Source organism: Mus caroli, chromosome 9 (assembly GCF_900094665.2).
Source record: "Mus caroli chromosome 9, CAROLI_EIJ_v1.1, whole genome shotgun sequence".
NCBI lineage: Eukaryota > Metazoa > Chordata > Mammalia > Rodentia > Muridae > Mus > Mus caroli.
The window spans coordinates 102,980,293-103,007,330 of NC_034578.1; the positions used below are offsets into that span (position 1 = coordinate 102,980,293).

The 27,038-nt window shown below is 52.6% G+C and overlaps 2 protein-coding genes across 4 annotated transcripts in view; both read right to left on the reverse strand.

Moving 5' to 3' along the window:
- Positions 1-15,898, reverse strand: part of Slc38a3 (solute carrier family 38 member 3) — a 17,709-nt gene extending 1,811 nt beyond the window's left edge. Inside the window, exons 1-14 of one of the 3 annotated variants that reach the window (XM_021172042.2) lie at positions 15,761-15,898; positions 5,895-6,044; positions 5,732-5,810; positions 5,441-5,556; positions 4,802-4,875; positions 4,618-4,710; positions 4,438-4,519; positions 3,381-3,463; positions 3,241-3,299; positions 2,882-3,052; positions 2,717-2,796; positions 2,367-2,467; positions 2,038-2,162; positions 1,803-1,947 (exon numbers count right to left, since the gene is read on the reverse strand). In XM_021172042.2, coding sequence (XP_021027701.1) covers positions 1,803-1,947; positions 2,038-2,162; positions 2,367-2,467; positions 2,717-2,796; positions 2,882-3,052; positions 3,241-3,299; positions 3,381-3,463; positions 4,438-4,519; positions 4,618-4,710; positions 4,802-4,875; positions 5,441-5,556; positions 5,732-5,810; positions 5,895-5,995 — 1,309 coding nt within the window. In that variant the 5' untranslated portion in view covers positions 5,996-6,044; positions 15,761-15,898. Of the gene's footprint in view, positions 1-1,802; positions 1,948-2,037; positions 2,163-2,366; positions 2,468-2,716; positions 2,797-2,881; positions 3,053-3,240; positions 3,300-3,380; positions 3,464-4,437; positions 4,520-4,617; positions 4,711-4,801; positions 4,876-5,440; positions 5,557-5,731; positions 5,811-5,894; positions 6,045-14,043; positions 14,313-15,760 lie in introns of those variants that run through there. The other 2 variants (XM_021172040.2, XM_029481479.1) reach the window with 2 other exon arrangements.
- Positions 15,899-20,982: 5,084 nt separating this feature from the next.
- Positions 20,983-25,878, reverse strand: Gnat1 (G protein subunit alpha transducin 1). The gene is made up of 9 exons (XM_029481994.1): positions 25,761-25,878; positions 24,142-24,184; positions 23,886-24,027; positions 23,632-23,789; positions 23,396-23,524; positions 23,063-23,192; positions 22,716-22,869; positions 22,407-22,598; positions 20,983-22,088 (listed from the first exon to the last, which is right to left on the reverse strand). Exons 1-8 carry the CDS (start codon positions 25,864-25,866, stop codon positions 22,408-22,410), a joined length of 1,053 nt encoding a protein of 350 aa, XP_029337854.1. The 5' UTR covers positions 25,867-25,878; the 3' UTR covers positions 20,983-22,088; position 22,407.
- Between the last annotated feature and the right edge of the window lie 1,160 nt (positions 25,879-27,038).

Here is a 27,038-nt window from a genome sequence, read left to right on the forward strand (position 1 = left end):
TAAAATAACATAAGTTTTAATAAAAAAAAAAAAAAAAAAAAAAAAGAAAGAAAGAAAGAAAAAAAGAAAGAAAGAAAGGGGGTGGACTTTTAGGAGGTGGAGCCTTGTGGGAGGTCCTTAAGCATGGGTATGAGCCCCTTAATGGTACTGACTGTAAGACATTGTCTCCTCTTTCCCTATTAGCTCTTGGCCATGGAGTAAGCAGTTTTGTTCTGCCATGCACTTCTGTCAGGATGGGCTATCTCACTATAGCCTCAAATCAACTGGCACCAATCAATTATGGCTGACACCTGTGAAAGTATGAGGCAAGATAAACCTCTTTGTTTGTTTGGGGACAAGGTCCTGTCCCAAGGGATACAGGCTGTCTCCTGTATCCCAGGACAGCCTCAAACTGTATAGTCAAGAATGACCTTGGACCCCTGTTCTTCCTGCCTCCACCTCCTCAATGCTGGGAATATCACTGCAATAGCTTGTTTACATGTGCTGGAGTCTAACCCAGATCATCAGGCATGCATAGCCAGGCAAACAGTCTACTACAAACAGTCTACTAACTGAGCTATGTCCTCAGTCCTCAGTCCCTGAACCTTTTCTCTCTCTCACACTTGGTAATTTTTATATTTATTGCTTTGTATATGTGTGTGTGTGTGGCTGCACGTGTGTCATTGTGCACATGTGACCATTAGAGGACAACTGCTGTTTTTTTTTGTTTGTTTGTTTGGTTGGTTGGTTGGTTGGTTTGGTTTGGTTTTTCGAGACAGGGTTTCTCTGTGTAGCCCTGGCTGTCCTGGAACTCACTCTGTAGACCAGGCTGGCCTCAAACTTAGAAATCTGCCTGCCTCTGCCTCCCAAGTGCTGGGATTAAGGGCGTGTGCCACCACTGCCCGGCGAGGACAGCTGTTTAGGAGTCAGTTCTCTTCTTCCACCATGTGAGCTCCAGGGATCAAACTCCAGTTGTGAGGCTTGGTGGCAGACTCACTGAGTCGTGTCATCAGCCCTACATTTTTTCTTTATAAGTTAATTGCCTCTGGTATTCTGTCACAATGACAAAGAGCTGACTAACAGTTTCCCAACAGACTTTCCCATCCCTTGAACCATGCACTTCGGTCTGTGGATTTCAGTTTGACTCAGAGTTTGAACACACGGAAGCGAGTCTTTTCAAGATAATCTCACAATTCTCAGCCCCCCAGATCAGTAAGGCAGACTGAGGAGTAGGGTTAAGGAATCAGTCCTATGACTTTTGGGGTGACTTTTTAGAATTGTCTAATTTTCCAGCTCAAAACCTCAGCTGGGATGGGACAGTGGACAGAGCCTCAAGCTTGGAGTCCGATAGTCTTGTAGCTAAATTGGGTCCCTCTACTTATCAACTGTAGCTCTTGTGTTCCTTTAATCACGCTGGCCTTGGGCCTCCCTATATGTAAAATGGGCTAAGACATTATGGGATCTTTCATGGTTGTCCATGGTTGCTATGCTGTCTCTGCTTGCGTTCAAGTGATTCTCCTGTATCATCCTCTCAAGCTAAGATTACAGGCACATACTACCATGCCCAACTCAGTGAAATCCTTTGTGGAGACTTTGGCCTGGGCGTCCACACTATCATCTATTAAAGAGGACCAACTCAGGGTTTTTGAGCCTTCAAGATGGATTGCAGTAGTAAAGATAAGCATTCAGGTAGGAGGCCAAACCATGTACACGGGGGATAGCCCTCATAAATGTAGGGTGTGAACCCAGGGGTCTACCAGGATCTGTAGAAGTGAAACTCTCTATGGCTCTACCCTGCTCGCCCAGTCGGGTCAGGCTCTCACCAATGATCCCAAATATGCCCAAGATGTTGGGGGCGAAGATAACCAGCAGATTGATGCACGTAAGCAGGCCAGTGGCAATGAGCACGTGCCGCAACCAGCTGAACTCCTGGTTCTGAAACAGCATCTGCTGGATAGCACGTCGTACCTGGGCAGGGGGAAGAACCATCAGTCTGGTGGCCTCCACTAAACCCTCCCTTCCCTTTAGCCTTGCCCAGCCACCTGCCCACTGGCTCACCGGGAACAGAACGATCGGAACTGTAAGTGTGACCGCTATCAGCACGGCCACTCGCACACACAAGATCAGCACGTCAAACGGGTCCACCTTGCTGTAGGTGTGCAGCAGCTCCGACTCCACCCCGTCTGTGGCAGGCAGGGAGGGTGGTCAGCAGGCCAGGGGGCGGTGGACCCTGACACTGTGGGGAGTGGTACTCAGACTCACCTCCACAGCTGCAGGACACAGTCAGGCATTGCACATCTAGTGAGTGCCTAAAGTCACTGTGGCCACTGACCAGCCCTTGCCTCCCAGCCTGGCTCCCGATCCCACCCGCGCCGATCCAGCCATACCGTAGAAGGTGAGGTAGCCGAAGAGGGCGGCCAGGAAGTACATGACATACATGACAGCAATGGACAGGTTGGAGATGTGCTGCATCTTCCTCTTGGAGGGGCTGCGGACAGTAAGAGACGGGACTTGGTGGCGCGGCAGGCTGAGCCATGCCGTGATACCTGTTTATATCCGAGGGGTCTCCCTGTCTCCTTCTTGGCTCTAACTCCCACTCTTATCAACCGTGAAGACCTTTGGTCTGGTGACCTGAGTCTCAGCTTATCTCCCTCCAGACAGACATCCGAGACCACATCTATTCTCTCCAGACCAACTCAAGGCAGCCGCCGTCCCTCTCCCAGCCGCAGACACCTACTCCTTGAGCTCTGTATATATGGGCAGCACCTCAGGGTGGCAGACGAAGGCGAAAGCCATGATGGGGATGGTGTATGCTGTCTGGAGACACAAAAGACTTTGTCAAGGCAGTCCCTCCCCACCAAGCCCCTCCCCACTCCCCTGGCCCAGCTTGGCCTGTTGGAACCTGTGAGTTGAGAGTGAAGTAGCTTGGGGTACAGAAGGCCTCAGCAGCAGCGTCAGGCTCGCCCTGCAGCTGCGCCTTCTCCTCTGCTACCACCACGTGGCTGAAGTTGCTGGTGGCATTGGCCAGGTTGTGTGCCAATGGGCAAGGAACTTGGAACTTCTTATAGATGACCTGGAGTGGAGAAGCGTGAGTGTCAGAGTCAGGCAGAGCTGCCGGCAACGGGACTTGGAAGCCACAGTCAAGATTAGAAGAGCTGTCTCCTCACTCCAGCTTCCCTGGAGACCCTGCCCCCTCCCTCTGACACAGGACTCCCTCGGGCCACTGCTCTTTCCTGACCAACATGGAGGAGGGTGGCTCACTGCGATCAAGAAGAACACCATGCAGCTGAGAGAGAAGCCACTGGAGTAACCCAGGTAGCCTGCAAAGGAGGAGACTGTGAGACTCGGGCCTCTCCTGTGTCCCTTAACGTCCCCCCTACAGCCTGACCCTGGTGACTCACCGAGCTGTCGCATCAGTGCTAGGGGCAGAATGATGGTGACAGAAACCAGGATCACAAGGTAGTTGCCATCCATGTACCACACCCTACAGGAATAAGCAGTGGTCAGGAGGACGCCCCGCAGCCTGGTGTGGGGCCACCGGCTTCCCCAGTGGCACACTAGTGACACCACATTGTGTTCCCTGATGAATATTTAACCATCACTCCAAGTCTCCCTGTGCTTTATCTAAAATGGGCTCGTTGGTTGTCACACTCCTAAGTGGGGTGACCTGGCCTGGGATACAGCTCGTGCGGGTCCCCTGTGACTGAAGTTGCTGGTAGTGTTGTCTCAGAGGTCTGAGTCCAGCCTCCTGAGAGGACCTGGCTCAGGGAGGATCTGTGCTTTTCTTGGAGGGGAGGGGTCTCAGGGACTTGCAAATAATGTGTGCTCCCTGTGGTCTCTCTTGGCACCTGCATCTTGTATTATTCCAGCCCCCCTTCCTCCTGGAAATGAACATGGGGCATAGATAAGGGTAAATGGGGCAGGGCCACTCATTCTTCTTGGGGAAATTCAAGGGCCTTTCCTAGGGAGAAGTCCCCCGGGAGCCTAGGTGCACACCCCCAGTCCTTTCCTCTCAGCACTGTTCTCAATCACCAGCCCCTTTGCTTGTGGGCACTGGGTTGTCCACAGCAGGGGTAAGTAAGCTTCTGATCTCTTCCCCTAAATACACAGCGAGGTTGGTGCTCAGCCGCTGCTAGCTAAGTAGTAGGCACCCCCACATATGCCCTGGGCTTAATCTCTTGGTAGTGGCAGCTAGGGTGGGGGTGAACCCCATGATCAGGAATAGCAGGTGCTTAGAGTTAAGCCTGAGGCCCTTCTGCTCCTATGCAGGGTCCTGGGTCACATGGGCCCTAGCTTTCGGGCTCTCGGGGTTTTCCCTGGATGCTCTGCACACAAGTGGGAGCTGCATGTGGCTTTCTTCGCAGCCCTGTGCTTGCCACCAGCCATACTTCTGCCTTGTCTATCACAATAGCTGGTACCCATTACTTCCACCCCACCCCACCCCATTCCCAGGCTCACGAGGCCGGCTTCTCCAGATTCAGGAAGGTCTGTATGACAAGAGGCAATTCAGACTTGATGATGTATAGGTAGCTGGACATGGCTGGGGAGGAGGCAGGGGGATAACTGCTGAGGTGAGCTGAACCAGCCAGCCATCAGACCTGCCCATTCTGCATACTGCCACCCCAGCCACTTGCTCACCTCCGATGTTCTGAAGTGTAATGGCCAGGGCTGCTGCTAGCTTCCCCGGGGTCCCAAAGGCACGGTAGCCCAACTGCTCGTAGGCACGGATGCCTGTGAACACAGGAAGTCAGGATAGCTGGGGGTGGGGGTTGGCCCTCTTCACCTCGCCCCCCCCCCTTTTGCAAGCCCACGAGCGGCTCACCCACAATCCCCGAAGACTTGAGGAGCAGGTGGATGGAATAGCTAGACAACAGGGCCACCGCTGTAAGCAGGAACCTGGAGGACAGGGTGGGAAAGAGGCCACTGGGGGTTGGCTGGCAGGGAGTGATGAGCTCAAGGAGGCTGGGAGGAAGGACTCTGTGATATCAATGTCTGATCTCCCCCTACCCAGAGGGAGTGGGTGCAAATCAGGAGACTCCAGAGATATTATGAATGCTACTCTTTTTGACCCAGGGTGCAATCTGACCTGGGTCGGGGCTCTCTGGGTCAAGAGTGTCCTGAGCCTGTCCTCTAAGCACCTCCTCTTCTTGAGTCTTTGGGACAAACATGTTTTCCATGCAGGCTCCAGGGCAGAGCCACCAAATCAAGGACTCATGTGGCCACACAAGGCCTGGCCACAAGGATTCAGCCATCGAGTGTAAACGTAGTAGAACAGACACAGGTCTGTAAGGCTGGCCTTGTGGGTTTGAAGAACACTGAGGTATTTTTGCCTGGCTGTGGATGTTTTTGCAGCGGTGAACTGGGTGCTGAGAAAGAAGTGCCCACCCACTGGATAGTGAGCTGGAAGGTCCTTGGAGGTCATGGTTGGCGGCTATTTAGGGCTGTTTGCAGAGGCACTCACAGGAAAAGGATGATGCCCGTATTGGCCATGGCGTAGGCGAGCCCCAGAATTCCACTGCCCATGATGGCGTTGCTGAGATTGAACACTGACATCCCAAATGACGTCTTCCCCTCAAACTGCAGGCACCAGAGTAGGATGGAGACAAGAGGGGAATCAGCACAAGGGGGGGATGGGTGCACTGTGGTCATCTTCCTTGTTAACCTCCCGGCCTACCATTGTGTCCCTAGAGAACCTCATCACCGTGTCCAACTTCCCCACAGTCCCCCAACTCCCTCAGGCTGTCCAGCTCACATCAGTGAAGTGTGGCTCCTTGCTGGGACTTTTCTGAAGGAAGCCCTTGCCCTCTCCACAGTGTTGGGTGTCTTCAGCCCTGTAAGAGGAGGCCAGCGCGTGGGACTCTTGGACCTCTGCCCAAGGCTGCCCTCAGCCACCACTGGCTCCCTTTTCTGCTTACCTCTGGGTGTCTGTTGTAGGCACGCCCACTGGTAGAAGCCCCTCCAAGTGTTTGCCATTGGGCACCAGCTCCACCATCTCTGTCTGTCGGGGTATCTCCATGGCTCAGAGACCACCCCAGAACACCGCTCTCACACCGACAGTCAGGTATCTGTGGATCAGTCAGTCTTTCTGGTTATCCTTGGGGTCATGGTCTAGTCTCCCACATGGAGTCAATGACCATAATACATCTCTGAGAGGGTCACTTGGGACAGACAGGCCCATGAAAGCTCACTGGAACTTGGCACTTCCTTGGGATCAGGATGGGACAGGACAATAACTCTCCTGCAGAGAACAGTCCAAGCTGCTGGGACCTCAATTTCTCTACCTGTGAAGTGAGGGTCATTTGGGTGACCCGAGTCCATAGCTGAATAGCACCAGAAGTCCTGAATGCTAAGCCCTAGGTTCTGACCCCACTCCGCGTGTGCACCTTGAATTAAATCTCCTTCCTCACAGAAGTCCTGGGACACCATTTCCTGAACTGGTCCTGTGTGCCAGGGGCCTCCTGGCCAACCTAGAATGGCACTGCCCGACGGCTGGAGGCCTTGGGAGAGGGTGAGGGGTGTGGGCCCCGTTCCCAGCTGCCCGGCGGGCTCTGTTGGCAGTCAGAACAAAGGGCCCTCTGTGGGCTGAGAGCTGGCGCTGTGGACAGCAGGCGCAGAGGGTGCCCCTTCCAGAGCCAGGAGGCCTGAAGCAGTGCCGGGGCTGGACACCTGGGTCCATCCAGCCTGGCTGTCGTGAAAGGCCCTCAGGGGCCCTTCCAGGAAATGGATGTCCCAGGGCGCACAGTTCTGCGGGCCACTTGCTCTTCATGCTCCTCACAGCCCTGCCTTCCTTCTAGCATCTCCTCTCTTGCCAGGGAGCCCTGATCCTTAGAGCCTGCCATCCAAGACACCCTCTAAACAGAGCTCTCATTTCCCTGGGCCAGGAGCTTAGGGCTTGGCCGGCTGAGGAGAAGCCCATATCACTGCTGGGTGCCCCTCTCTCTCTGGGCTTGGCCAGGCTGGACTGCAGATGATCCAGCTTCCACAGTGACCACTGCCCAGACAACTCACTGGCTCCTCTCCCATCCCTGGGGCCAGGGGATACCTAACGTGCCCAGAAGATGTCTGGGCAAACTGAACCCAGGCTCCGTCAGGACATCCTAAAGGCTAAAGTGGCCAGGAGGGGCTCTGAGCCAGAGTGGAGATCAGAAAAGGCTGTCTCTGCCAGGCAGGATAGCCAGAGCCTGGGCCTGAGGCAAGCGGGGTATCCCAAATGCAGCTCTGAATCCATTCGCCCTACTCTAGCCCACAATGGTCTCAGACCTTCTTTGAAGCGGGACACTCCAAGGAGCTCGAACAAACACCTGGGATTGATCCTTGATTCTACAGGGAGCCAGGCTCAGGCCTTAGGCCCCACACCATATAGATATCTGTCTCCCTATACCCACCGGAGCACCCTCACCCACCCCAGCCCAAAGCTCAGATCTCAAATACCTTATCCCTGGGAATTCCACACCTGATACCATTACCTACCGCTGTTTCTCTAGTTGCCAGTTTTGAGCCCTTTATTATCGTAGCCTACCTACCTAGGACCCTGACCATGTGGACTCTAGGACTCTCTTCCCATAGATCATCGATCATCCCTAAGCTGTCCTCTCTCCTGTAGATCAACTGTCATTCCTAGGTTGTCCTCATGTTGCCCTTCTGCTGAGCCTTGCCAGGATCTCACCTAGATGTAAGGTGCCACTGCCAGGTCTCCAAAGCCCCCTGGCACTCAGCAGGTTGCCCTTGCTCGGTCCCCACCCTGAGCAAGCTGGAACAAGCCCTGGGAGTGTGCTGAGTCAGCGGTCTAGGCCAAGCAACTGTTTCTGCTATAATGACAGACAGAGGCCCCCAAGGGCTTGCCTGGGCCGGTGTGTGTAGGGCTTCATTCTATTCTGGCATCAGGATACGGAGCAGCCTAGCACTGCCTCCAGGGAGACTAAGTCTGTGGAATGGCTATGGGAGGTGCCTGAGGTTCTGGCTCTAGGTTCCCTGTCCCCTTTCAGGATGTGGGCTAAAAGCCTTTGAGGCCTGATGGCTATTATTCATAACCAGTCATTGCTGGGTCTCAGGCTGCCCTGAGATCCCAGGAAAGATGCAGAATATTTGTCCTCAAATGACCTCCAATCTGGTTGAAGTAATGTCCTTCCATGTTCCATTACCCCTGCCCCCAACCATCAATCCTTTATATCTCCTGCTGGGACTGGATGTGAGACAATCTCTTGGGACTTTAAAAAGGAGAGGAAAGTTAGGTATATAGCTAACTGGTAGAGTCTTTCCCTGGCATGCAAAAGACCCCAGGTTCCAGCCCTAAAACTCCCCTGCAAAAAAAAAAAAAAAAAAAAAAAAAAAAAGGTGGTTAGGGGAGAGAGGTATCAAGAAAGGTTTCCTAGCCAGGCGGTGGTGGTGAAGGTGGTGGTAGTGATGGTGGTGGTGGCAGCGGCGGCGCACGCCTTTAATCCCAGCACTTGGGAGGCAGAGGCAGGTGGATTTCTGAGTTTGAGGCCAGCCTGGTCTACAGAGTGAGTTCCAGGACAGCCAGGCTACACAGAGAAACCCTGTCTGGAAAAACAAACAAACAAACAAACAAACAAACAAACAAACAAACGAAAGAAAGAAAGGCTTCCTGGAAGAGGCAGTGTAGTCAGGTCTAAACTTCCAACAGAAGCTCCAACGTGTGAAGTAAGGAAGAGAGGCAGAGAGTGCAGCACGGGCGGGCGTAGGCTCTGAGGTGTGGTATCAACAGGGGTGAGGGGAGAAGGAAGAGTCTGAGTGTAGACAAACCTTCCAGAGCCGTAAAGGCTAAGTCAAGGTTGGTAACCTCAGTGTGGGCGGGTCTCAGGACCACAGCCCCAGAATGGAGATTGGCTTTTATCCTATGAGGGAGATCTCAGATACTTCCTAGGGCTGCCAGCCCATCTCTTACAGCTCCTACCTTGGGCCTGCTGTCTCCAATGGTGGTGAGAGCCCAGACGAGCCCCCAGCTCAGACCAGCCTCACTACTCAGACCACCCTCAACCAGGACCTCATCGCCCCCTGAAGTCTAGGGGTTCTGGGAGGCTAGATCAAAGCTTATGACAGAATGAGGGAGCTCTCATGAGGCTTCACCTCCAAGAGCAGGCCTGGGGGGTCCAAAGAACGGCCAAGCCTTAGGATAGAGAGGTCCCCGAGCCCTTGGACGTTCGTGAGGATGGCGTCAGTTGTGGGTAGTGTGAGCAGTGAGCTGATGGCCTGGCCCAGCATACCACTCTGAGGCTTGTTTGCTCTGCCAGGAGATGGGAGGGAGGGGCATCAGGAGGACGGTGCATCAAGTAACGCCTGCCCACGCAAGCATCACAGAGTGAGAATTTATCAGGCACACCTCGGCAGGTGTTGACTTTGGCTAATTAAAGACTTCTAGGCCCAGGAATCCAGGCCAGGATGGGCTGGCTGCTTGCATCAGCCACCATGGGCACCACAGCTTCCTCTCCTATCGGAGTCCCTAGGCTCTGTTCTTCCCCTCAGTTCTCAGGGACCTAAGTGGGCTTGCGAGTGTGGGCCAGCGACAGGGTGGACTGTACTTCTCCCAGTCCTGTAACCATATGTTCTAACGGGGTGTGTACGTCATATAAAATTCACTTCTGCAGCTCTGCCTTCCTGGGCCTGGGCAGCCTTGAACTTAGCCCAAGGAAGACCTGATATGAAGCAGGCTGTTTGGAATGAAGAGTCACAGAGCTCCTTACTGGGAGGCTCCAAAGTAGGGAAAGCTCCTATCCCTGGTTTAGCCATTATGTCAGGGTATCTCTAGATTCCTGCTTCTCCGGGTTTAAAGAGGGGACTCCATCTTGGGAGTAAGCGTGCATTGCCGAGGGATCAGTATATGGTTAACATGTTTGAACGGTAGGTCCCTAACACACAGCCACAGGGACTGCTGGGAGCCGCCGCTGTAAGAGATTGAGGTTCAGGGCAAGTAGGAGGTTGGTAGAGCACCCAGTCACATCTCGTCCCCCCCCCAGGTCACTTTGGTGACAGAAGACCCCAGGCTGTACCTAACCACTGTCTCATCACTAAAAGACAACGGAACAGGAGGACGAGATGTGGCCAGTGTGTGATCGGCACAGCTGGCATGAAGAGGTGAGTGTGTAAGAGCAGGCGAAGCCAGGGAAAGGTGCAGACCTGGAACAATGATGCCTCAGCGACTCCATGCCTCAGCCTCGGCTCCCTGGCCCTGGGATCTGTGTAGCCTGTGTCTGTGTTCTGGCTATCCGGAAGCATCTAGGAGGATCTAAGAAACCCAGCTGGAGCCGGAAGGTAGACTTTCCTGTGACAGGGTACACTTCCTAGACAAGGCAGATGCTTACAAGTCACCTTGGCCTCATCTCCCACTGCGACCTGAACCCCCTGCTCAGTCCCTAAGGGAGAGTGTAGCCTGAACCTCTCAATGCAAGCTGTCCGGAGCCAGCAGCAGCCCCCTCCCCCGACTCCATTGCCAGCTTGTTCAGAGAGATGTGTAGCCAGAAGTCCTGCTGAGGCAAAGGACAGAACATCACGTGACTGTGGCCCCCAAGAGGCAGGGGAGACCCTGCGCCAGCCAGCCCATCTTCCTCTGGGCCGACCCGGAATCCCCTGGAGGTGGCCAAATATTTGGACAGCCGGACTTCTGGCCTCAAGGAAAACTGGAACACAAGCCTGAGGCAGTTTGGGACTCATTGTAGACCCTGATGGGGGGCTAAAGCAAGGTCAGCTTGGAGGAGGGGAGACATCCAAGGTCAGGAGGATTGAGAGGGCGAGAGGAAAGATCTGAAGGGAGAGAATGCAAAAGAAAACACACATTTCACATATGCGCCCATGCATACTGATCTAGACAGACAACCAGCCAGCCAGCCAGGGGCCCAGAGAGCTAGAGAAACATGGGTGGATATACAGGGTGACAGACAGAAGAAAACAGAAAGAACCATAAATCATATATAAGTGGATGGTTTGCTATTCAGGCAAGGAGAAAGAGACAATGAGAGAGGTAAGAAACAAAGAGGACCCTCCAGAGGCTGCAGAAAGATGGTGCCAAGAAATAGCCAGCAAGAGACAGAGCCCTATAGGGATGGTGGTGCAAACCTTAAACCCCAGCACTTAGGAGGCAGAGACAGGGGCATAGCTATGAGTTAGAGGCCAGCCGGATCTATATAGCAAGTTCCAGAGCAGCCAAAGCTACATAGTAAAACTCTGTCTTAAAAACACCCACAAAAACGGGACTGGAAGCCGGGCGTGGTGGCGCATGCCTTTAATCCCAGCACTCGGGAGGCAGAGGCAGGCGGATTTCTGAGTTCGAGGCCAGCCTGGTCTACAAAGTGAGCTCCAGGACAGCCAGAGCTATAAAGAGAAACCCTGTCTCGAAACCCCCCCCCCAAAAAAAAAGGGACTGGAGAGATGGCTCAGCAGTTAGGAACACTGACTGCTATTCCGAAGGTCCTGAGTTCAAATCCCAGCAACCACATGGTGGCTCACAACCATCTGTAATGAGATCTGATGCCCTCTTCTGAAGACACCTACAGTGTACTTACATACAATAAATAAATAAATCTTAAAAAGAAAAGAAAAAAAAAAAAGAAAGAAGAAACACAAAAACAGAGCTGGGCCAGTGGTGGCACACACCTTTAATCCCGGCACTTGGGAGACAAAAGCAGATGGATTTCTGTGAGCTCAAGGCCAGCCTGGTCTGCCAAACAAGTTCCAGGACAGACAGGATACAGAGAAACCCTGCCGTGAAATAACCAAAAAAAAAAAAAAAAATCCCACAAAACCAAAACAAACAATCAAATAACCTCCGCCCCAACAAAGACAGAGAGTCCTAGAAGGAGCAAGGAGGGAGAAGGAGCCAAAATGGCCATGCATAGGGTATGAGGCAGGTGTGTGTCAGGCTCCGTATGTACCATGGAGACCCTAGGCAGAACCCAGGGAGGACTCCATAAGGCCACCACTGCATCAGGTCTCCATAAATTCAAGTCCTATCCCACCAGCCCGATGCCATGGCACATCCAGTGGAGCCAAGGCCAGGCTCTGCTAGGAAGTTCAGAGACCTCAAGGCTGGTGCCTGAGACTTATTTACCTGAACAGAGGAAAAGGCAAGCAGAGGCGATGGTCAGCTGGAGCGACTCCTATTGTCAGTGGTCACACACAGGTGCAGACGTGCTGGCTGAGGGGCTGTGTACAGGACGTGGCCCGCAGAGCGGAAATTCAAAGCCAAGCAACCCTGGGCCACTGGCAGGAAAGCCCCTCCTGCCCCAGCAGCTGGTCCTTCCCGTTGGCCCCCAGAAGTGCTGCCTGGTCCTCTAGAGCTCCCACCCTAGCCTCCTGTGTCTGTGTTCCCATCCAAAGTCAAAGGCCCACCTCTTCAGTATGCTTTCACCAGTCACACTGTGTGCAAGACACACAGTAGGTACTCAATAATCATACTGAATGAATGGAATGCATTCAAAGTTCTCAGTCTAACTTACCTACTCTGTGGGACCCAGTCCCTGGTGATGTCTACAATAGAACTCTTCCCACGGGGCCCCTTCCTACGACGATGACAGCACAAACATCACATTTCAGCTTGCTGGGCACACAAATGCCTAAACGGCATTTAGTCTCTTGCAGGCACTGCCTTGCAAACATGCTTTGCCCTCAGTCTTTCTGCTTCCACTCACACCCAGCGCAGACTCCCAGGGTGTGCTTCATTCAGCTTCCGATCTTTTCCTGGTTCAGCCTGGAGTTCATGATCTACCTGCCTTCGTTGGGCCTGTTTCTCCATTTGTGGGGGTAGGGAGGCCATGGCCCCTGACACAAGTACAGGGATAAGCAAGTCTTTGGGCCTGGTTTTCTGGAGCCTTGGACTGTGGGATACAGCAAGCCTGGGATAAGATCACACTCAGAAGGATGATTTGAGAGGCAGTGAAGAGATGGGATCCCCAGACCCAGGCTGAAGGAAGCTCTGAGGCACACCGTTCTCATCTTTCCTAGAGACACAGTCTCATGCTCAAACCCAAGAAATCAGAGCTTGCATTCCTGGTTCTGCCATCCCAGCCTCTCCAAAGTGCTGGGCATGGCCTCATGCACTCCTGATCCCTCCCATCATGGGGCTTCTTAGGGGAGGTTTCCACAGCTGTGCAGATGTTCCCTATTTCCAAATAGAACTATCCTTGGATTTATCTAGCTTTCTAACACCCTATCACACAACGAATGATCCAAGGGACTGACTTCTTTTCTGGAAAATAAGCCCCTACTCCAGATTGTGTGCCAGAGGTCTCTTTTAGGGGACAATATAATGGCGGGACGCGGAGAAAGCAAAGGGGGAAGAACAGGACTGGTGGGCTAAAGTGCCATGGAGACGTCCTCCGTGGTTACTCCTCAGGGTGCAAGAGCCCCCTCCCTCCGCACACAGGAGAAGGAAAACCTGGATTCAGGTCTCAGGTCACGTGGCGAGGGGGAGCTGCGCTTGGGGAGCAGTTCTCACGTGCTCCATCCTTGGCCCCCTTCTCTAGTGTAAACAAACGGCACGCATTCACTGTAGCCAATGGTAGGGGCCAGTCCAGCAGGGGCAGGTTCATGAAAACTGTCCTGGGCCCTGGCTAGTTCTCACACCTCGGCCAGCCAGGTCCACAGGTGGACAGGAGCGCCCATTGCACCCCGCCCTCAAGCCTAAGAGCCACATAAACCCAGAGCAGTTAGTGCCCGCTGGCCCCACTGCAAATGGCACTGGTTCTGGGGCCAGCATGTACCCCGCGGCCCCTCAGGCGTCCCGGCCCGATCTGCCCTCAAACTGCCCAGAGAGCGGGATAAATATACCCGGATCGCCAGCGTGCCAGCCGGCGGATCTGCCTCTCAGGCGCCCGTCGGGGCAGCGCTCCAGGGTCTACTCCCGGCCATTCTTTAGCTGGTGCCCGCGGGTCCTGACTCAGGAAGTCAGTCCACTGTTTCCTGAGCTTCAAACTAGGTGTTCTGTGGATCTAACCCCGGGCTGCTGTCCCCTTCTGTCCTGCTTGGCTCTACCAAGAAGCGGAATCGACGAGGTGGCCCTCCCCGCACCCTGGCGCAAGCTTGTAGCTGGTGCCTACCGGCAAGCTCACAAACCTGTGCTCTGGAGCTCGCAAGATTCTGACTCTCGGAAAGCTGAGACGCCTGCCCGGGTCTCTGGGTACAAGGAGAGCTGCCCAGAGCCCACTATGCACTGGGGGAGGTATTGTGGGCTCCTTCTGCCCAGCGCCCCTGTGCTGGTGGCTCTATATCCCCCAGCCGTACCTGGCCTCGTGGTGGGCACGTTCAGCACACTCCGTTCCAGAGGGTGAGATCCGCTCTGCTCCAGGCTGAGCGCAGGGCTGCAGCAGCAACTGCAGCAGCAGGGGATGAAGGGTGTCCGGCCCCGCCCCCGGCCCGCCCCCGGCCCGCCAATCCCAGGCTGCCCGAGGGAGGAGGGGCTGGTCCGGGGAGGAGCGGGGGCCTGGCCGACTTGTCTCAAAGGGGCAGTCGGTGCCCTTGGTGCCCTCGGAACCTATAGGTGGGAGATCCTGATTGGGGAGGGGTCGCTAGAGCCTTGAAGGATCGGGGCGATGGTTCAGGTCAAAGCAGAGATCTTTGTGAGGACAGTGACTGCCCTGAACCCCTGAAACATTCTGCCTACATTTCTCTAAATCCCCGAAGAGATCTTCAACCAGAAGAAATAGGAATACCGCAAGGCTTAACTTCAGTGAGGGACTTGGAACGGACGGCTTTCAGACTTACGCCTTTTCTACCTTGCCTGGGTCGACTGCCTTTGCTTAGCAGGGGTGGATGGAGAGGCTATCTCAATCAGTTTTTTTCTTCCCTTGAGATAGTACCCCAGAGTCTGAAGCAAATAATGTCTGGGACAGCGAAAACAAGGGGAGATCTCACTGTGTCTTTTCAAGCCTTGCACTGCTATGCTCTCTACTCTAAGAGTGAGTGACTGCTGACAGCCTGCCCATCAGAAACGGGGGCAGCACTTGTGAGAAAGAGACTTTAGGGATGGCTCATTCTTGGCTGGCAGTCAATGCCACCTCTACCTGATTCCCACCTACGGCTCTGGTGCTCAGAGGCAGGTGGCAGAGGGTAGGGAGCTAGGGGAGGCGTTGACCTTTCAGGCTAAAGGGGCCGGGACAACAGCTGTGCCTCTCTCTCAGCCACTGGCTCTGATCCGATTAATTCCATGGCCTCTGCTGTTCCTCTCCAAGCTGGACTTCTCTTGTCATATCTACCTCCTGATGTCATATCTACTTCCTGACGCTGTGAAACATGCCTTCAGAGGCCAGGTCTCATCCTTCCCTGCCTGAGGCTGGGAGTCGGGACTCCTCAAATTCCGAAGCCCTGGATTCCCTTCCTGGTGACTCATAACACTAGCACAGCCAAGCCCAAGCGTGCCTCAGTTTCCCTCTGTATCAGAAAGAAATGGTTGTCTTGCCCTTTGGCCTGAGAGAAGGGGGTGGGGGGGTGGGGTAAAGAGAAAGCCATGAACTGAGACCAGATGCTGCCTAAGAGGGCCAGGGAGCTGAGGGCCTAAGGAAACAGGCCCTGGGGTGATGACAACTCCAGGAACACAGGCCATCGAAGCCTACCTTTCCGGTAGCTAGATGACAGGAAGGAAAGATTTGCATCCTTAACCAAGGCTGACGTAATTGCCAGACCAGAGCTTACTTACCACATTGTGAAGGGCCATTAGACTCCCAACCTCTAAAACAGCATGAGAAACAGGTAGAGTGGCACATGACTGCAATCCCAGCCCAGAGGGGAGCAGGGAGAACAAAATGGCTGAGACAGAATCACCTTGGATACTCACAGGAGCTATTTGTCAAGGGGTAGTGGCACCCACGGGCAGTTCCTGAGGGTCCTAACTAGGCTCAAGGTCACTCAGCATATGGACATTGGAGTCCTCAGTCCAAACGGAACAGGCCGAGACTGGCTGTGCTGGGCTTCTGAGGGAGGCCTGGAAACTTAGTGATGAGGGGTCCCTGGGTAAGGCCAATCACATTGAAGCTGGGGGAAGGGTGACTGTTTGTTGTTGCTAAGCCTGGAGCCCTGCCAGGGTAAACAGAGCTCTGAGGCCTTCCTTGCTACGCCACCTGCAGAATCTCCCAGCCCAGCCTTCATCAGCTGCACAGCCTGGATAGGACGCCAAGAGAGGCCAGGCACCTTCTTCTAGAGGTCCTTGTAAACGCCATGGTGAGGTACCTTTTTTAGGAGAAAGAAAGCTTTATTATCTGTGGCATTAGGCCAGCCCTTGCCTCTATTCCCTGATTTCCACATTTCAGACACAGGCCTAAAAGATTGCCGGACATGTGGGATAGAGCTTAGAGTCAATTCTCCTTCCAAGGTCACATTGGTGCTATTCCCTTCCCTCTTCCTTAGCCTTTACCTATCCAGCCTCCAATAGGGCAGGCTTTTCTCATACCCCATTCTACACAGTTCCTCCAGACCCTCTATGGCATTGATGCCCCATCACCTCTAACCTAGTCCTTCTTGGATCCACGAATTCCATGGGCATCTGCGAATCCTCCTTTAGACACACACACACACACACACACACACACACACACACACACACACCTGATGCAGCCTGGCTGACCACACACGAACCTACCATTTTTTTAGAACAGGCCAAATGTCATGCTTCTGTGCCTCTCTTCCCTTGCTTCACCAGCCCGAGAGCCTCACAGTCCTAAGTCCTTGGCAACCCCTGGTTTGTCCTTTAGCATTCCAAGGTGCCCAACTCGCCAAAGAAGCGGCCGGCTATTCTAGGTCTTGCTATGGTTGTCCAATCAATGTTCCCAACACACTCAGTCCCAGCCTCAGCATTTTCATGTGCTTTTCGTGGGACATGTAGATGTCTATCAGAATCAGTGCACCAATGAATGAAATCCCAGTGGAGGAGCAGACTCAGTTCAGGGGATGGGAGTGACATGTCCAGGCTGGATGAGAAAGAACTCTCCAGAGAAAGCCCAGGTATACACTAATAGATTCTGCACTATGTATACTATGTAACAAGAAGAGATACTTGTTAAGGAAACAAGTTGGAGACTTAAAGGGTTCACAGAAGAGGGAAATCTTGTTTCACACTCCAGAGCAGAAGACCCAAGTCTACACTCTTTCATTGTTCAGTGCCCAGGAAGCTGCTCTTTGGACACAAGCAGAGTTGAATGTCACACTACAGAATGCAAAAGAATGGAGGTAACTCATAGGCAATTCCTCTTAGCTAGTCTTGCCCAACTGGGGCCCCTAGAGCTGGTAGCTTCCCTGCCTTCCCTGCTTCTGCAGGTCTGGCATGTCTGCCCTCTCTCCCCTGAGATCTGGCCCCTAGCTTCTCTGGCCACTGAAGCAGTTTAATGAACCCAGGTCACATGGACCATGCTGCTGCCCATGGGAGGGCTCAGACTCCCAGTGGTCACCCAGCCAGGCTTGACGTCAGTGGCCGTAACCATCCACTTGTCTAATCTCTGGTCAGTGGCCTGGCCAGGCGAGACCTGTCAGAGCCAGAGCAAAAGATCATGAGGGCCCTCGGGGACACTTTGAGGTTGTAGGACAGACAGGATGGCTGGAGGGCACATAGTAAATGCCCCCCACCCCCACTCCATATGACAGATATGACCATGGTGTTCTGTCGGACCCTCTGCCCTAAATCAGCCATCAGGCACTAACTGGGCTCATCTCTCACAGTGTGTTTGCACTGCTGTGGTAAGTGGGGCTAAGGACTTCTGCCTTGGAGACTTCCCTCACACAAAGTGCAGCTTAGGGCCAGGCAGTGTCTCCCTCACACAAGACTCGGGAATGTTATTCTTCAGGCCTAGACCCTGTACTCAGAACCCTGTCTGGAGGGTGGAGTCCAGCTCACACACAGAGCTGATGTTCTTCTCTTCCCCTTACTCAAGAGCTTTCCCCAAACAGGGCAGCTAATGAAGGAGATTCCATTAGTCTGCCTCTCCCCGCTTTTTTTTTTTTTTTTTTTTTTTTTTGAGACAGGGTTTCTCTGTGCAGCCTTGGCTGTCCTGGGACTCATTCTGTAGAGTAGGTTGGCCTCAGATTCACAGAGACCCACCAGCCTGTCTTGAATCCTGGGATTAAAGGTGGGATATATAATTTTTCTAATTTTCTTAAAACTTTTACTACATTTGTACATTTGCTGGGCAGTGGTGCCACACTTTTAATCCCAGCACTCAGGAGGTTGAGGCCAGCCTAGTCTACTAACAAACAAACAAACAAACAAACAAACAAACAAATTATAGTCATTCCTTTTCCTTTCCTCTTCCCACACCCTTCTCTCTTTCCCTTTCACTCTCTTTGTGAAACAGGGCCTCACTGCATAGAATTCTGTATATAGACCAGGATGGCCTTAGACTCAGATAAATCTGTCTGCCTCTGCCTCTGTCTCCGGAGTGCTGGAATGAAAGGTTTCTGCACCATCGTTCCTGGCTTCCCCTGTTTCCTTCAAAAGAGTTTTCATTTGAACTTACTAGAAAGCCAAGGAAGGCTACTTTCCAAACCTTCATTGCTTTGTTCTTCTTTTGATGTTTTTCTCATTAATTAATTAATTAATTAATTCACTTTAAGTCCTGTTACAGCCCCCTCCCTCCTTCCTCTACTCCCACCCTCTCCTCCTCCATACCCCCCCCATGGGTTCCAACCCACCTTGGCACAGGGAGCCCCTCCTCCCTCACTGAGGCCTGACCAGTCAGTCCAGCCAGGGCAAAGGGATCCAAAGGCAGGCAGCAGACTCTGAGACAGCCCCTGCTCCAGTTGTTATGGGAGGCACATGAAGACCAAGCTGCACATCTGTTATACATGTTCAGGGGGCCTAGGTCCAGCCTATGCATGCTCTTCGGTTGGATGACTCAGTTTTTATGAGCATGGGCCCAAGTTAGTTGACTCTGTAGGTCTTCCTGTGGTATCCGTGACATTTTGATCATTTTTTGAAGACAGAGTCTCACATACTTCATGCTATCAATCTGAGGAGTTCCTGAGCCCTGACCCTCCCAAATACTCAATGTCCAGTATTTTATAGTGCATATACTATACCCTGCTAAAATATCTTTATGTTTATTCTTTAAGTATGTAAAGAAAGAGAAAGCATATCTAGGCACAGAGATTTTTCTTCGTGTTATGGTGCATGCCGAAATGCAAATGTGGAAGACAGAGGAGAAGAAAAAAAGAAAAGGAAAGAAGGAAAGAAAAAAAGAAAAAAAAATACTGACAGAGTTTTTCTATGTAGCCCTGGTTAGCCTGAAACTTGCTGTGTAGATCAGGTGGCCTCAAACTCAAGGAAGACAGCCTGCCTCGGCAGACCAAAGGCTTATGCCACCATGCCACTTCCTGACTTCTTTGTTTCAGTTGTAGCATTTGCTTTTGTTTTTTTTTTTGACACAGTGTTTCTTTGCATAGTTCTTTGTGTAGGTTGTCCTAGAACTTGCTATGTAGATCTGCCTGCTTCTGGGATTAAAGGGGTGTGCCACCACAATTTTTGCCTTATTTATTTATTTATTTATTTATTTATTTATTTATTATATGTAAGTACACTGTAGCTGTCTTCAGACACTCCAGAAGAGGGAGTCAGATCTCATTACGGATGGTTGTGAGCCACCATGTGGTTGCTGGGATTTGAACTCCAGACCTTCAGAAGAGCAGTCGGGTGCTCTTACCCACTGAGCCATCTCACCAGCCCAATTTTTGCCTTTTTAAAGACATTATCTATGTCGCTCTGGATGTCTTGGAACTCACTGTATAGACCAGGCTGGCCTCAAACTCACAGAGATTCACCCGCCTCACCTTTGGAGTGTGGGGAGCAAAGATGTGTGCCACGACACCCAACTAAAAATGTTAAAAAATGATTTTACTTTATGCCTGTGGGTGTTTGCCTGCAGGGGTGTCTATGTACCACGTGGGTACCATGTGTATGCAGGGTGCCCACAGAAGCCAGCAGAAGATATTGGGTTCCTTGGAATGGGAGTTACAGGTGGTTCTAGTTACCATGTGGTGCTGAGAACTAAACCCAGGGCCCCTGGAAGAGCAGCCAGTGCTCCTGAGTGCTGAGCCTTCTCTCTCCAGTACCCAGATGAAAACAACCACTTATTTTGTTAATGATTTATCTTTATTTGGGTCTATGTGTGTGGGGATATGTGGATGTGAGTCCAGGTACCTTCTAAAGCTAAAAGAAGGCATCAGATCCTCTGGACCTAGAGCAACAGGTGGTTGTGAACAGCCTGCTATGAGAACTGAGCTCAAGTCCTCTGTAAAAGCATTATGTGTTATTAACTGCTGAGCATCTCTCAGTGTGTGTGAGTGTGTGTGTGTGTGTCACTATGTAGCCCTGACTGGCCTGGAACTTGCTACATAGACAGAGAGTCTCAAGCTCACACAGGTCCACCTGCCTCTGCTCTCTGAGTGCTGGAATTAAGATCATGAGCTTGGCTGCCACTGCTGTTCTGGAGGTGATGAGTCTCCTTTGCCTCACCCTAATCCTAGCTGCAATCAGGTCCGAGCTTTGAGAGCTTCTGTAAGTCCTCATGTCCTTCGTTTGGCCCTGTCCGCTGTCTTCCACCATCTTTTGTTTCTCTGCTTCGCTGAGCTCCTGTGCCCACAGTTCCAAGTGCTCAGCCAGCTCTTATGCGTTCTATGATCTGTCAGATGAACATCTGTCTCACATGCCCTGGCACTAGGTGCCATCAAAGAGGCATGCCTATAATCCCAGCACTCAGAAGCAGGAAGATGGTGAGTTCAAAGCCAGCCTACGCTACCCAGGAAGACCCTGTCTCATAAAACAAGTAAGCAAAAACTCCTTCTTGATCATAACCTGTCCCAGTAATGTTTTCCATATCCTTCAGCCTCTGTCTGACGCCATGAGTTGGATCCACTAATCCCCTCTGAGATCCCACAGCCCATGACAGGCTGGATCCTTTCCCTTGGAAGAAGGTCATCTTCCTACATGACTGATGTCTAGTATTAGGAACTTAATAAATGTACAGGACACATGATGGTTGAGGTTCCCCCGCCGACCCAAGGAAGGACAGCAGACCTGGTGCAAAGGTTTATTGCTGAGTCTGCAGCTCGCTAAGGGAGGGAGAGGTTGTGCCCTAGGCTTACTGTACAGAAGCACCTTGCCTCTTCCAGCAGCACTGGCTCTGGTCCACAGGCTTAAGCAAAGGTTGTAGAAGTGGCTGGGGGTTGGGGGACATTGTCTCTAATGGTTTAGGCCTGGTTTTCAGTTCTCCCTCCTAAGGAATGGGCCCTGAATCAAGAGGGACAACATGGTCACATGGAATTGCCTGTAACCTCACATGGGATATTCTTTGCCCATGGTTGATCAATAGGGGTTGGACTCTGCTCTGAGCCACCCCTCAGCATGGCTTCATTATTGGTCATAGCTATGTCAATAATACCCTCCTTCAATACAGCATACCTTGACCAGCCAGCCCTGAGTATTGTGTGTGGGTGGATGAGGTGTGGTGTGGAAGTGTCCAAGGACAGAGGGGCAAGACCCAGAGGGAGAAGGGACTGGAGAAACCCTGAGCCTGGTGTTCGGGAATGGGTTTGGCTTGTGTCTTTCTTTCCCTGGCACCCACGTCAAAGTCACTCACTTCTCTATGCGAGGCTTCAAAAACCAGAGCTTGGACTTTGGAGTCCTCAGGCTACTGGGAGGGACAGTCTCTAACCACTGGGTGGACACGTGTTGGACTTGTCATATGCAGGTAGCAGGCTGGACAGGCCTACTGCTTGAGGGAGGGATACCTCAAGCCCTTCGTGGAAACTGGGGAGGGAGGGCTGTTTGTGGAACCAGGATCTGCTGGTGAGCTGTTGCTGCTGCTGCTGGGGGGTGGCAGAAGAGGCTGGAGACAGACGGGTCACTAGGGCACTGCTGAGTCACTGTGAGTTCCAGCTGTCCCAAGTCCTGAGGTGTCCTAGCTCAGGCTGGCTGCTGTAGGTCCAAGAGGCCAGTGCAGCCAGGCGGTGAAAAGCAGGGTCGATTTGGGTACTTGGGGGAGGGTCTGCACTGCAAGCCTCATGCCTTTGGGTGTGTGGCTACAAGAGCAGCAGCTTGTGGAAAGGACGGTATTTGAGGGGACTACAGGGCTGCAGGGCTACAGAGTCTCAGGGCAAGAGACACACCTGAATTCAGGTACCTGTGAAGAGAAGAAGAAATGGAATCTCAGGCTCCTTGAACAGCAAAATAAATGGGATTGGGGCGGGGGTGGGGGCAGCCCTGGAATCAGTGCATCTGGAGGTTGGGAAGGGATGAAAAGATGTTGAGCTAATGAATAGGGGGAGGGGCTTCTGGTAATGGGTGGAACCTGAGAGCAGTGGGGCGGGGCTTAGGGGTGGGCAACAGGGAATGCAGCAGTCAGTCTGAAGCAGTGAATCTAATGAGGAACTAGGGACAGGATTAGCGCCCTGAGATTAAGGTGAAGAATGGCGGAAGGTCTGGCTAGCTAGGACTCCACCTCAGAAGAGCCCGCAGTCTTTGAGGTTCTCCTTGATGATAATGTCGGTGACAGCGTCAAAGACAAACTTGACGTTCTGTGTGTCGGTAGCGCACGTCATGTGGGAATAGATCTCCTTCACATCACGTCGCATGTTAAGCTCCAGGAACTGCACTTTGATGTAGTTGCCGGCATCCTCGTAAGTGTTAGGTCCTGCGGCAGAAGAGCAGCATTCGCTCTGCGCGGGAAGACCTTTTCCCGCGGGAAGGAGCGTGCGGCGGGAATCCTGGGGCTGGGGCACCGCCTGGCGGCCGGGCCTAGGGATCTCACCATCGTAGTCGGGGAAGCAGATGCTGAGGTGTGCCTTTTTTATCTTCTCGGAGAAAACGTCCTTCTTGTTGAGGAAGAGCACGATAGACGTTGTGGCGAAGTAGCGATGATTGCAGATGCTGTTGAACAGGTGCAGGCTCTCGTGCATTCGGTTCTGGGGAGGGGTGCGGCTGTTGGGCATCAGGCTACGCAGACAGCTACCCCTGGGTCTCTGCCCTCCCGACACCAACGGCTCCCAGACAGCTTCTGTTTCGTGAGTCTCACTGGCTCCCACCCCGCCCTCGTCCGCCCCCCTCCCCACGGCTCCACCTCCCTTCTCAAACACTCAGGCCCCACTTGGCACTCACCACTTCGTCGTCCTCCACCAGCACCATGTCGTAAGCGCTCAGCGCAGCGATGAAAATGATGCACGTCACACCCTCAAAGCAGTGGATCCACTTTTTGCGCTCGGAACGCTGCCCGCCCACATCGAACATTCTGTCGGGTAGAGCCCGGTCCCGATTTAGATCGGTGTGTCTGGTCACCTGGATTTGCCCACTGGCACCCCCTCCCCTTGTCCTCCTAAGCTGGCTGGAGAGCCCTCATCTCGCTTGGCATCTGAAATGACCAGCCTTTCTCCTGGCAAGGACCTTCACTCAAGACCAGTGAGTCCAGGTGAGCTCCTAGCGCAGGGGTCTTACCTGAAGTTGAGGTCCTTGAAGGAGAATTGAGTCTCGATAATACCAGTGGTTTTGACACGAGAACGCAACACGTCCTGCTCAGTGGGCACATATCCTGGAGTCACCAGACGCTCTAGGTCTGAGAGATAGCTGAAGAAGACCACCGGGTAAGAGTGGGTGAGTGGCGTGGGCGATCACACCCGCGGGGCCCTGCCTACCCACCTCCCCTGCCCGCCTGCATCCACATGTGTACTCACTAGCCGGCGGAGTCATTGAGCTGGTATTCTGAGGCTCGGTCAAAGCAAGCTTGGATACCCGAGTCCTTCCACAAGCGCTGAATGATGTCTGACATCTCCTTGGGCATTGTGCCTTCCTCAATAGTATCCGCCATGTGCATGAGCTTCCGGGCATCATCCTAGTGGTAGGGCAGGGTAGTGGTTGTGAACCTGAGCCTAGCTAGGTGCCATGAGCCCTCGAAGACTAACCACCATCAGCCTGCCTCCTGCCTCACCTGACGGGCTGAATCTCCATACTGAATGTTGAGCGTGGTCATAGCCCGAACGATGGCCAGGATGGACTGCAGAGTGTTGCCATAGATGATGGCAATGAACTCGAGGCATTCCTCCAGGGAATACCCGTCCTGGTGGATAATCCTGAAGCCAAGACCAGCAAAGTCAGAGCCACCTGGGCTAGTAGGGAAGGACAGGTTCGAAAGTGCATGCACCCACCCACCACTAGGGGCCTTAGGATGGGCTGAAAACACTCACTTCATCTGTTTGACAATAGTGCTCTTCCCGGATTCGCCGGCACCTGAAAGGAAAGCTGTGCTTCAGAGCCGCACTTCTTTTGGATCAGAGCCCAGGGGTGCCAACTAGACCTCTAGATATTCAAAGAATCATCATTGCCCTCATCTCTATTCAAAGTAAAGTCTTTAAGGCCCCTGAAGAAAGCCAGGCATGGTGGCACACGCCTTTAATCCCAGCACTTGGAAGGCAGAGGCAGGCGAATTTCTGAGTTCGAGGTTTACAGAGTGAGTTCCAGGACAGCCAGGGCTATAACAGAGAAACCCTGTCTCGAAGAAAAAAAAAAACCCTGAAGAACAATGGCTGTAAGTGACAAAAGGGACCTACATCAGTTAAGGGACCTCAACTGTGTCCAGTGGAAAGGAGGAGGCTTCTCAAAACTCTTGTTGTATAAAGAAAGTCTTTAGTATGCTGCGAGACCAAAATAAGACCCTCTAGTGCCACCTTGTGGAGATTTTCAGTACCACATGCGTAGGACTATCTGAATGGACCAGCCTCTGCTTTTCACCTGAAACTAGGGAGATGTCTCTGAGAGACTCAGAGGGAATTAGCATCCTTAGATGGGGGAGAGGACAGAGTTGACATCCTTTCTGAGCCTGCACTCCTTAAGTGTGCTGGATACAATTAATGGGATTTCCGGCTTAGCTTTGGCCTTTCTCCTGGGGCTCTGGCTTAGTACCTCTGGCTGCCCTTCTAAAGCAGCAACTTTCCCTTGGGGGTTAAGCAATGGCAGTACCCGCATGTCCCCTCAATACCCACGGGATCATGAGATTGGCTTTATTTATCCCATGTAGGCCTCAATATCTTTCCACTTCCTTCTTTCCTTTTGTGTAGGCCTGGTTACTCTGGAACTCAGTCTGTAGACCAGGCTAGCCTCAGACTCAGAGAGTCACTTGCTTTTGCCTCCCAGTGCTGGGATTGAAGGCGTGCACCACCACTGCCTGGCATCTGTCCACTTTTAAAAGCTGTCTCACAGGTCTACTGACGACCAAGTTCTGGCACACAGTGCCTTTGTGAACCTGGGTGATCCTAGAGTTATTCTCAGACCTTATTCCCAAGAGAGAAAGAAAAGCCAAGAATACCTTGCTGAGCAGGCCTGGAAAACCCAAGGCTATAGCCTGAGGGCAAAAGGTGCCTGAACACACACATTTATACAATGGTGTGTTTGGTATACCCTTCTGCAGAGAAGAGTGTCCCCGGAGGCTGGAGAGATGGCTCAGTGGTTAAGAGCACTGACTGCTTTACCAGAGGTCCTGAGTTCAATTCCCAGCAACCACATGGTGGCTCACAACCATCTTTAATGGGATCCGATGCCCTCTTCTGGTGTGTCTAAGAGAGCAACAGTGTACTCACCTACATAAAATAAATCTTTTTTTTTTAAAAAAAAAAAGTGTCCCAAGAAATTGTCTTGTGATACCTTGCCTTGGGGACTATGACATCATCACCTAGCCTTGCCTGGGAATGGCACCCACCACACGGTCATTCTTCCTCCCACTAAGGAATCCCTGCTTCAAGGAGAGGCTGTTTGCCTAGCCTGACTGGCCTGCAGCTGTCCCCTCCCCATCGCTGGCCCACACCCCTACCCAGAAGCAGCAGTTTCACAGTCCGGGCATCCTTCTCAGCATCCTCTTTCAGCTTCTTCTCCAGCTCTCTGGAGTGCTTCTCCTCAGCGCTGGCCCCAGCCCCCATGGTCCCAGCAGCAGGCAAAGGGACAGGGTAGGCAGCCTCCCCGGCCTCCTCAGACGACCTTCTGGCCCCAAAGCCAACAATCAACTGGCTCTCCACAGACCTGCACAGGTCCTGGTGGGGTAGCTCAGTAGGATTTGGGAGCTAGGGATGCCCAAGGGCCAATCAGAGACAAGGACAGGTGAAGCTCAGTCTCCTAGCCTTTTAATCTGGCTGGCAAGGCCCCAATCCTTCAACTGCTGACTTGGCACCCCTCTGCCCCACTCCAGGTCTTCAGACGAGATCCTAGAGAGTCCTCCCCCACCCCTGTCCTATATACATTTATTTGGCAGAATTGAGGGAACAAACCCTTTAGTCCCAGGAGTGGGGGGACTGAGAGCTGGCAGGAGAGTGCTGAAGGAGGTGTAGGCACTGAGGGCCTAATGTTTGCCCAGCTGTGGTCACCTCTCCTTATCTTGTAAGCTTACATGAACTTGGAGGAAGGTGGTGCCCGAATCTCAGCCCCATTTTACCGATTAAAAGAGGCTCACATAATTAGCAGTGGCTTAGAAGAGTGGGGTGTCTCTGGATCAGAGGGTACTGTGCCTCCCGGGAGCCCTGAGGGAATAGGTGACTATTTGCCTCCCACTCAGGGTTAAATGTGACCCTGTACATGGTCTCTATATGTCCTCTGCTGGTGGATGGGTGAGTCTGCTATACACGGCCCATGTGTGTCTTTCTGTTCCTTACTAGAGCCAAGTTAAGTGCACACACCCAATCCTGTATAGCTGCATGTATGTGTACCTGCTAGTAAAGTGCATGTGCTCTTACATACCTGTTTACATGACGATGAGTGCAGCCTGTGGATGTGCAGTGGTGCTCTGTGTGTGTATACTGGGGATCAAGTCTAGGATGCCCACATGCTGGGCATGTACTTCAGTCCAGCATGCTCTGCCTGTTCTCCGTCTAGGCACGGGTGTGTGTGTGCTCATTTTGCAGGGCTTTGTGTGAATTCACACAGTGCCCTTGCCTAAGCATTTAGATGCACACCCGTGTTCCTGTGTGTGCATACATGCTTGCCTGTGCCAGCCCACGCACACTGTCTAAGCGTACATGTGCATTTAGATGCAACAAAGATCACCATAGAGGTGGCTAGATTCAGTGTATCTTTGGCAAGCTTATTGTCAGATATGAAG

Coding starts and splice junctions, on each gene's coding strand:
- Gnat1 (XM_029481994.1), bottom strand. CDS start 25,866: ATGGGGGCTGGGGCCAGCGCTGAGGAGAAGCACTCCAGAGAGCTGGAG. Junction 24,185..25,760: donor TGTGAAACTGCTGCTTCTGG/GTAGGGGTGTGG, acceptor CTTTCCTTTCAG/GTGCCGGCGAATCCGGGAAG. Junction 23,790..23,885: donor ATGGAGATTCAGCCCGTCAG/GTGAGGCAGGAG, acceptor CCCTACCACTAG/GATGATGCCCGGAAGCTCAT.